Source organism: Terrapene carolina, unplaced genomic scaffold, assembly GCF_002925995.2.
Source record: "Terrapene carolina triunguis isolate 2854851 unplaced genomic scaffold, T_m_triunguis-2.0 Scaffold227, whole genome shotgun sequence".
NCBI classification, from domain to species: Eukaryota; Metazoa; Chordata; order Testudines; family Emydidae; genus Terrapene; species Terrapene triunguis.
Genome location: NW_020664578.1, coordinates 3,187,807 through 3,198,442, shown reverse-complemented (window position 1 = coordinate 3,198,442; position 10,636 = coordinate 3,187,807). Strand labels below are relative to the sequence as shown.

The 10,636-nt window shown below is 51.3% G+C and overlaps 1 protein-coding gene across 1 annotated transcript in view; it reads left to right on the top strand.

Moving 5' to 3' along the window:
- SF3B4 (splicing factor 3b subunit 4) overlaps positions 1-8,538 on the top strand; it is a 9,035-nt gene extending 497 nt beyond the window's left edge. Inside the window, exons 2-6 of the mRNA XM_024199072.2 lie at positions 1,350-1,478; positions 2,726-3,268; positions 4,317-4,511; positions 6,974-7,147; positions 8,045-8,538. Coding sequence (XP_024054840.1) covers positions 1,350-1,478; positions 2,726-3,268; positions 4,317-4,511; positions 6,974-7,147; positions 8,045-8,226 — 1,223 coding nt within the window. The 3' untranslated portion in view covers positions 8,227-8,538. The remainder of the gene's footprint in view (positions 1-1,349; positions 1,479-2,725; positions 3,269-4,316; positions 4,512-6,973; positions 7,148-8,044) is intronic.
- The last annotated feature ends 2,098 nt before the right edge of the window (positions 8,539-10,636 follow it).

Genomic DNA, 10,636 nt, shown 5'->3' with positions numbered 1-10,636 from the left:
GGGGGTCCTGAGCCTCCCCCCAAAAGCCGGGGGGGGGCTGGGTCCCAGCTTGGGGGTCCTGAGCCTCCCCCCAAAAGCGGGGGGGGGGGGGGGGGCCCCATTGGGGGGGCCCGGAGCCCCCCCCCAAAAGCGGGGGGGGGTGAGTTTGCAGCGGGGTCCTAGATTGGGGAGCCTGAGCCTCCCCCCCAAAAGCTTTGTGTGGGGTGCCAGATTCGGTCTCCCTGCTGTGCATCTGATTTCAATCCATTCATTTTGGGCATTTGGGGGGAGCTGTGGGACCCATAAAGGGAGGGCTCTCATGGTCAGGCTGCAGGACTGGCACTCAGGACTCCTGGGTTCCTGACTCTGTTATTGGCTCATGCTGCAACCCTGGGCAAATCATTTCCCCTCTTTCTGCCTCAGTTTCCTCCGTACAATAGGTGTCATAACAGCGATTTTTCTTTGGGGATCTTGTGAGGGTTAGTCTAAGAAGAGGTGTGCAGTGCCTTGTGTGGAAAGCTCTGGGGCAGCACAGAGGGTTCATATCGCCAGGGCCTGCTCTGGCGTTTGGTATAGACAGCGGCAGACTTGGTTGGAAATGCCATAAACTAACAGATTTCCTAGTTCAAAATAGGAAACAGCATTAAGTGCGGTAACTGAAGTTCATGCTTCAGGGCTTTGGGCTGCAGACCGCAGTGGTCAGCCAGGGGTTCTGTACCAGTTTGATCTGAAGTATCGACTTTGTGTTGCCTTGGCAATGAGGGGGGACAGCTGACAGCGACATCATCAGATATGGTGTGAGGGTGACACGGTACGTGAGGGTGACACGGTACAAACGTGTGATTTAAGGGGAGCCACTTCTTTGTAGTACAAGGGGAAGCAGTGCGGCCTAGTGGCTAGAGCACTGGACTGGCCCTTGGAACACCTGGGGTTCTATTCTTGGCTCTGTTGGTTGACCTTGGGCTTGCCTTCTCAGTGCCTCAGTTTCCCCATCTGTATAATGGGGCTAATGATACTGACCTTCTTTGTAAAGCGCTGTGAGAGCTACTGAAGGAAAGGGCTAGATAAGAGTTAGGGATTATCACCTCTTTGGAGCATGTCTGCACTTTAAACAGTGTTCTTAATCATTTAACATTGATTTGTTAGATGTCCATATACTTACTCCAGAGAAGTGTGTTTCATTAAGGGTCCAGTCTTGAGCTGTCTAAGTCGGGGCAAGTTTTGCTTTTGACTTCATGGACTCGAGCTCAAACCCTTAGGGATCCAAAGCTGATCTCTCTGTGGGAGAGTTCTTAACTCATCTGAAATGTTCAAGAGATTGCTCTTCAGATCCAGGTAACCCATCACCATCTCCTCTCCCCCCTCTCAAGATGCTACGGTTTACGTCGGTGGCCTGGACGAGAAGGTCAGCGAGCCGCTGTTATGGGAGCTCTTTCTGCAGGCGGGACCGGTGGTCAATACCCACATGCCCAAAGATCGAGTCACAGGTCAACATCAAGGTAAGATATTGACCGGTCCCTTCAAAGACACGTCTCTGCCAAATTACATATCCACAGGGCTCTCGTCCAGGCAGACACATGTACCATCTGCCAGTATGGAAAGGGTTAAAAATCCCATTTCCAGTCATTTTACATGTCACTTGTAACAATAGTCAGTGTAAAATGTTCAGACAGAACTGAGACAGTTAACTGTGTTGTGGTGGCGTGGAGGAGCCCCAGTTGTGGATCAGAACACCATGGTGCCAGGTGCTGTACAAATGCTGACCAGATAATCTAAGTAATTCTCCTGGGTTTCAGTTTACGTACCACATCTCATTCTGTACATTGTCTCATTCCACTTGTTACTTTAAAGAGTAAAAGCTTGTCTCTTCACCAAGATGCACCGTTACTTTTAAAACCAATTTAAATTGAGACTTGGGCCTTGCCTACACTAGAAAGGGGCCGGGGACAGTTATACTGGCAAATGTTCCCAGTGGGGAGACAGTGTACACCAGTAAAAGAGTTCTGTAGCTTATACTGGTTCACTGAATAGAATAAGCTGTAGCAGCAAAAGGACTGACTTGTTGGTATAACTGCGTTTACACTCGGGCCTTTGCTGACACAGCTATGCCATTTAGGGGTATGATTATTTCACACTCCTAACCAACATAGCAATGCTGGCAAAACTTCTGAAGTGTAGACCAGATCTTAGTGAAACTGGTACAGATCTCTCTTTGGATACTCATAGCTGTTTAAATCTAGGTTAGCTTGCAGCTGTGAATTACAGGTGCAAGCTAAATTAATAAGTTGGGTTTAACTTGATGAGAGTGTCCACACATACAGCTGCACCAGTGTAAATAAATCAGTTTTGAAATCACACCTTTAGACTGGTCCAACCTTGTGTCTAGACCAGGCTTTAGAAGCAGAGGGGGAGAGAAATCAATAGCTGCAGATGAGGGAGGAAGACAGTTTGAAATGAGATGGAGTGGAGAAGGTGGAGACATAGAATGAGGTGGTTCTGGATGCTAGGAGATGCAGTGAGAGTTCTCCTGTCTGTAGGGGGGCAGTTGACCTCAGTTGTTCCAGCCAGTTCTTGATAAGGAGAAGAGAGATTATTTCAGGGAGAGCTGCAGAGGAGAAGATTCTTGCATCAACAGTGGAGAAATGATGGAGGCCTGAGATCAACCAGGGGGATGGTGTGGGTGGCAGGGGGAGAGACCGTGGAGTGTATCCGGCTATAAAGGACTCTGTTGGGGTGTGTGTTGCAGGTTATGGGTTTGTGGAATTCCTCAGCGAGGAAGATGCCGACTACGCCATTAAAATCATGAACATGATCAAGCTGTACGGGAAGCCGATCCGCGTGAACAAGGCCTCGGCCCACAACAAGAACCTGGACGTGGGCGCCAACATCTTCATTGGCAACCTGGACCCGGAGATCGACGAGAAGCTGCTGTACGACACCTTCAGCGCCTTTGGAGTCATCCTGCAGACCCCCAAGATCATGCGGGACCCCGACACGGGCAACTCCAAGGGCTATGCCTTCATCAACTTCGCCAGCTTCGATGCCTCCGACGCCGCCATTGAGGCCATGAATGGACAGTACCTGTGCAACCGGCCCATCACCGTCTCTTACGCCTTCAAGAAGGATTCCAAAGGCGAGCGGCACGGCTCTGCTGCAGAGCGGCTGCTTGCTGCCCAGAACCCCCTTTCTCAGGCAGACCGGCCTCATCAGCTGTTTGCAGATGCCCCTCCTCCTCCATCAGTGCCGACCCCTGTCGTCACGTCCTTGGGGCCAGGCGTGAACCCGCCAGGTGAGCACATGCCGTGCGGTGCTTTTTGTGCTTGCGGGGAACTCTGGCTGCAAGTTTCCATAGGATAGAACAGGGGTGGCCAACCTGAGCCTGAGAAGGAGCCAGAATTTACATTGCCAAAGAGCCACAGTAATATATCAGCAGCACCCCCTCAGCTCCCCGCCGCTCCAGCCCCAGAGTCAGCGCCTATGCAAGGAGCCGCATATTAACCTCTAAAGAGCCACATGCGGCTCCCGAGCCACAGGTTGGCCACCCCTGGGCTAGAGGGACTCTACGGCTATGACATGGCTGCGGAGCATTGCTAGGGGGCGCTGTGCTGCAGAGAGTGGTGTGGGTGACTCACTAGAGGGCGCTCTGATCTGGATCATGGCTGAAGCCTGGATTCAGAACTGAACTGCATGGCTGCAAACTCTGCTGCTCTATCGTGAACCCTGGTTCCTTAGGGCGCTTGCAGACTGGTTGCAGTTTTCCCCACCACGCTCAGGGGTAAAGTTGGCCATTAGTCCCCAGTGCAGTCGGCCATGTGTTCTGCTGTCAGACCTACCCAAGAGGTCTGCAGGTAGCTGGCGTGATCTCAGTCAGCTAGAACCTGGGGAATGGAGTCAGGACTCCCTGGTCCTGTTCCTGTCTGCCACTGACTGGCTGCGTGAGCTCGGGCAAGTTGCTTAATCCCTGTGCCACGCTTTCCTCTATGTAAAGTGGGGGTACGACCCTTGACTCAGGGCACTGCGGGGTTATTTTGAGACCCTTGGGTGAAAAGCTTTGTAGACGATTACTGGCTTCGTGTGCTGGCTGAAATCATTGAGGCCCTCGGCCGGTCTGTGCGCTCCTCGTTTGGCAGAGACGAGTTGGGCTCCAACGAAGCAGGGGAGACGCTACGGGAGATGCAGGCTTTCCAGCAGCAGGCAGAGCTCGCTGGCACTTGCTCGCGCTAGCAGGTGGACGTGTGGCTGCTGCCGAGGCCAGTTCATTCTGAGTCCTCTCTGTGGTTTGTAGATGCTGACCCAGGTGATCAAATTTTTTCTCACTGACTTGTCTCTCTTTTCAGGCATCCCACCCCCAGGATCGTTTCCCCCGCCGGTGCCGCCACCGGGAGCAATGCCCCCAGGAATGCCTCCTGCCATGCCACCTCCACCCATGCCACCAGGTGCAGGTGCCCCGGGTCCTCCTTCAGGGGGCACTCCCAGTGGAGGGCACCCTCCTCACCCACATCCTTTCCCACCTGGCGGGATGCATCATCCAGGTAGGTATCAGAGAGGCAGTGTGGCCTCGTGCACAGAGAACTCGACAGGGACTTGGGAAACCTGGGGGTTCTATTCCTGGCCTGGTGGGTGACGTTGGGCAAATCACGTCCCCTCTCTGTGCCTCAGCTTCCCTACCTTGAAAATGGGCTGATCTCTGCCAAGTGCTTTGAGATTTACTGATTAAATGCTAGGTAAGAGCTGGGGATTTTCAGGCTTTCTCTGCAATCTGCTCTGCTGAATGCCTTGTTCTAGAGAATAGTTCCATTGACTCCATTGGGACTGCTTTAAAGTTCCGCACGTGCTCAAGTGTTTGCAGGATTGGGGCTAAAATGGTATTTTTAGTTTAAAAAAAAAAAAACTGGAGTGGCATAAAATCTTTGTCACATTGGAACAAAACTGCTTCGGTGTTCAGACTGCAAAGTGAGCGTGGCTGTTTCTGCGCTGCAGAGTCTGTGCCGGCATAGCCGCTAGTGTAGACGGCAGCGTACCCCGACAGGAGTTTTTCTGGCGGGAGGCGGTGTTCCAACCCCTGCATGAGGTTAGCTAGGCCAACAGGAGTCCTCTTCTATGGACACAGCTGCATCTACACTAGGGCTGTGTCAGCATAGCTCTGCCACTAGGGGGCGTGGCTTTTTCACACCATGACCGACATAGCATGGCGGTGTGAGATTTTTAAGGGTATGTCTGCACCAGAAAGGCTGCAGTGGCACAACTGCTTACTACGGCATTCTCCTGTCACTGTAGTAAATCTACCTCCTCGAGAGGTGGTAGCTTGGTCGGCGGAGGAATTCTTCTGTCTACACCAGCTTAGCTATGTCTCTCAGGGTGTGAACCTCTTCCATTGCTGTAGTGTCATCTAGTGTAGACATATCCAAAGTGACTGTGACTTTTTTTTATATGCCCATTCCAAAATGTTCAGAAATACCCTGACGTTAGGCTCCGTAAGCCCATATTTAGGCACCTATGGGTGGGAGTATTGTAAAGCACCTACAAGATTTAGGAGCATAAGCCCTGGATGGGTGAGTGCAGCCTTTTCTCGATTTGGGGAAGTTCAGGGTACGGGAAGGTGGCAGGAGTTGCAGACCCAGCACGGGTTATTTGTTTATCAATCTTGCGTGAGAGTTTGTAGCGTTCTTGCAATAAGGGCGTTAATGAGGCTCTAGACTTGTCTTTTGCAGCATGGATGAGGATTGAAGTGTGAAACTTCTTAGTAGGAAAACAAATCTCTCTGTAAAATCTGAAATTCGGCTAAAGGAACAAATACAGAACATTCCCTTTACCAGTATAAGACTATAAAACAGGAGGGAAGCAAAGAGCTAGCAACATGGAAACTAAAAAAAAAAATCTGATTTTAAATTTTAAACAGAAATCTTTTTAAAATCATGATTTGTTTTTTTTTAATCCACCCTGCTCTAAACTGTGAGCCCAGCTCTGTCTGTTAGGAAGTCACCTCTCCCCTTATGTCTGATTAGGAGGCTTTGTATAATTGCAGATTTGGCTGTATTAGTGACAGATGGCTGCGGTCTCCTATTACACACTGGCTTACAGTGTTTAAAGTAGGCGGTTACATACAGCAGGGAAAGGCCCATCACGTCACGGTGCCTGGCATGTGGAGGTGTGTTCGGGCGCCTGGATTTCTGTTAAAGGGGAAAAGAGAAGAATCTGTCTTTCCCCTCTTCCTTTGTCTCTTTATCCCAGTGCCTGGTGTCTGTCTCCAAATTTCCCCCTTTTAATTTGTCATTGGCAGAACTGGGTCATGCCACTACCGCTTGCCAAGGGAAAATTTCAAATCTGCTGGCCGTGTGCTGGCTCCTCTTAAAAATGAGCGTGGGAAATGGGGCTGGCAGCCATTGCTCACTTGTCTGTCTGTGCCACGCTGGAGGCTGTGGATGGCACCTTAGATAATGTGCCTTATTAACGACGCCACATTTCTTGGTTGGCACTGAAGGGCTCTTTAAATTAGTGGAGAAAGGCAGACCGAGAACCAATGGCTGGCAGCTAGAGCCTGCGCGTTCAGATTGGAAATAAGATGTTACCAGGGAGCAAACTCCCAAGGGAAGTGGTGGATTCTCTGTCTGTTGAGGTCTCTAAATCCAGAGTGGAGGCCTCTCTGGAGATGCGTTCACCAAACACAAGTCTCTGGGTTCACCACAGGGCTAGCTGTGAAATTCTCTGGCCTGGGCTTTGCAATAGGTCAGACTAGGTGATCTAATGGGCCTTTCTGGCCTTATATTCTCTGGTACAATCCTCCCACCGGCTGGAATTCGGATTGCTCTAGCGGCCAGTAAAAATGCTATTGGGACCAGCCCCATCCTCCAAGCCCTGGTTGCCTCGAGGTCACTGGGATCCCGGAGTCCTGTCCAGCAGCTCATGTGGTCAGTGAGCTCAGCAGAACTTGGTTTCTAATCAGCTGCTTTGAATGTCTGAGTGGGTCTAAAGAACGTCTTGTGCTTTTCCCTAGGGATGCCCCCCATGCAGGTGCATCACGGACCACCCGGGATGGGACAGCATCATCATCCGGGGCCACCGGGGTCAGGAGGCCAGCCCCCGCCCCGCCCGCCCCACGGCATGCCCCACCCCGGACCACCCCCAATGGGCATGCCGCCCAGAGGGCCCCATTTCGGGTCACCCATGGGTAAGTGGGAACCTGCGAGATGGGATGTTTACTGGAGTCAAGGGCCTAATACCAGCCCAGGCCTGTGGCATCCATTTGCTAGTTCAGTTGGGAGGTGGGAAGAGGAGGACTGAGGTCTGAAATGGTGGCTGCTTACGTCACAGCCTTGGAGGCCAGCCGTACGCTCGGAGCGAGATCTCTGGCTGGGAGCTGTTGAGAAGGGGGACCCCCGAGCGGTTTCCTCTGCCTCGTGAGGCTGCGTGGCTCTGCGGCTGGATCAGGGGCCTGGGAACGAGGACTCCTGAGTTCAGTTCCTGGCTCTGCCGCTGCCTCGCTGTGGGACCTTGGCCGCGTCTCATGTCATCTGCCTGCCTTTCCCAGCTGTCGAGTGAGGATGGTTCCTTTGAGATCCTCAGCCGAAAGGCACCTGAGGCGGGTGACTAAGGGCTTCCCCGCCGGCTTCCCAGCTAGGAAGAGATCGGTGTGCCTCTTCTCCAGTCCTGCTGGCGGAGCGGGAGGGTGGGGGCTCATATCCCTTCTCCCTCGAGCCCTGTTGCAGGGAATCGGGCGGGAGGCAGGGCCTCAAATAACTGGCATCCTGGTACAGCAATTGCTTTGCCCAGAGCCGTGTCATTTCAGTGACCAGTTCGCTCCGCTGAGACCAGACTCCTGCTTGAGATGTGGGGAGGGCCCCATGCACGAGAGACGCCTGTAGGGCTGTGCCCAGCTCGACGTCCGTCCAGAGCTCCCGGCCAAGAGTCCTGGCTCTGAACAGCCTCTTGGCTCGGAAATCAATTTGTGGCTTGTGGTGCCTGAAATCTCTTGTGCGAGAGGCTCGTGCAGATGGGCCCTGAATCGGAGCTGCCGTCTTTGCTTCTTTCAGCTAGGGTTTAATGTCATTACGCTCTGTCCCTGCAGGTCACCCGGGCCCCATGCCCCACCATGGCATGCGTGGGCCGCCTCCATTGATGCCTCCCCATGGTTACAGCGGCCCCCCCCGCCCGCCACCCTATGGCTACCAGCGGGTCCCTCTGCCACCTCGTCCTGCCCAGAGACCCCCCGTACCACCTCGTGGGCCTTTGAGGGGACCCCTACCATAAACGCAGCCGCATCAGGACCTGGCCAGCAGAAGAACCTTCCTACTGCGAATTCCTCTCTCTCCTACCTTGGATTTTGGTTTCTTTTTGGACTAATGTTCCTGAGAACAGGAAGCGTGATCGGAGCCGTCAGTGTCTCGTTGCCCCTGTGAAAACCCTGCTATTCCCTTTAGCAGTGTTACTTTTAGTTGTCCTCTCCCTGCTCTTGTCCCCGTCGTTTCGAGAAGATAACTTGATTTTAAAGAAATTTTTTTCTATGTGAACTGACTGAGATTGGCCGTTTGCAAATAAACACCTTGGGCGTTGCCCTCTGAGGCTGGTATGATTTTTTTTATCTTTGCATTCCACAGCCTGCCAGCCCCGAATTGTCAATAGGGCCTGGTGTTCTTTGGATCCCAGAAGCGTGTATTATTGAGCCTCACGCACGTTTATTTACGTGCTAGAATCCTGTTGCTGCATCGTTGTTCCTTCAGGGGGCTGTTGACAGTGAAGGTAAAGGGCTGGCAGCATTGGCATAATGCAGCCATGCCTACAGGCATCCTCTGTGCTTCTTGGCCAAGACATCTCTTAGCTATACCGGTATTAGCCTACCACATACAGCTCTATAAACATACCTCCTAACCAGCCAGCCCGCTGCCTCTTCCCATTTAATTCTTAAGAACCTAAGAACGGCCATACTGGCTGACAACAGTGGTCTGTCTAGCCCAGTATCCTGTCTTTGGACAGTGGCTAGTGCCAGACGCTTCAGAGGGAGTGAACAGAACAGGGCAGTTTATCGACTGATCCATCCTCTGTCCTCCAGTCCCAGCTTCTGGCAGTTGGAGGTTTAGGGACACCCAGAGCGTGGGGTAGCATTTCTTCTCACTTAAGTGAGTCCAGCTCAGTTAAGCGAAGGCAAAGGAGGAGAGGAATTATTTAGGGTGGTAACGGGAGCCGGTTTGGAACAGGAATTTCCATACCACAGGGAATTTTGACATTTTGAAACGAAAAATCATTCCAATGGGAACGAAAAGCCAAAATTCCTCATGAAATGAAAATTCCAAGACATTTTGATTTGGGCCCATCAAGTGTCTTGCTAGGGTGGAAGTGTGATGGTGGTTGACTATTATATTAAAATATTTCAGTATAATATTAAATGAGACAGATCTAGATAAAGTTAATAAGTAGAAAACTCTAACCAAAATTAATCAAAACCCTAAAAAACAAACCCCACTCAAAAAGAATGTTCTTTTTGCTGATACAGACCAACACGGCTACCACTCTGAAACCCCACTCAGTTTTTGCCATCAAAAAAACGTTGTGGAAATCAGTATGTTCCCCTGAAACATTTAGACAAAACTGTGGTGTTTTTCCAAAGGAAAGCTGTTCTTTCTACGTTTTTTGATCAACTCTTGTTCTAACCAGCCGTGGAATCTTAGGCTGTGTGTTAAGATTCTGGCCTTGCTCAAATGTAGCGTGTACAGAGTACCTGAGTGTATATTCTTCAGGGAACGATTCTCCATCAGTTCCCGGGGCGGACGCTTTGTACCCAATGTAAAGCACTCGGATAGCTGGACTGTGCCAGATGAATTTATGACGTTAGGGGGTCTGAGAGCTCTGGTTAGCAGAGCACTTTGGCATTCTCAGCTAGTGAGACGGCAGCTCTGCTGTTTGTTGGCCTCCAGTCTCTAATCTCATAGCCCAGCTAAGCGTGTGCTTCAATCCAGAACATACCCAGGGACACGCTTCTCCCTCCTCCCTGCACAGCACATGTCTTGTGTCCTAGCAGCCAGCATCTCACTAAGATAAGAGCTCCTGCGTGATGATAATGGCCTGACTGGAATAAAAGCAGGTGGGTTTATTGATGTCTTTGAAATGATGGAGCTTTTCTCTGATTTGCCTCGCTCAGCTGGGCCTGTCACCTAGGATATTAGAAATCTAATTTACTTTGTGCTGTTGTCATTTTGCACTTCACTCAGCTTGCGCAGTGGAAATAGACTAATCAGCTCCCCTCTTGTTTATGATCTTGTGTCTGATCGATTTCACTTTCCGGATCCCTTGCCTGATGTCTGCTTTGCAAAGGTGGCAGGTGCTGTTTCTCTCTTTTCTTTTTTAAGCCTGTTTCCATTAGACTTCGTAAAACAGGGATCAGAGGGACGTTTATCTCAGATGGATTTATTGAATATATGGAGCTACACCTATCTCATAGAGCTGGAAGGGACCTTGAAAGGTCATCAAGTCCAGTCCCCTGCCTTCACTAGCAGGAATAAGTACCGATTTTGCCCCAGACCCCTAAATGGCCCCCTCAAGGATTGTACTCTCAACCCTGGGTTTAGCAGGCCAATGCTCAAACCACTGAGCTATCCCTAGTATGATTGGGGAGGCCCCAAACTAAGATCAAGGCTGCATGAGCAGGGCCCTGCACTGACACACA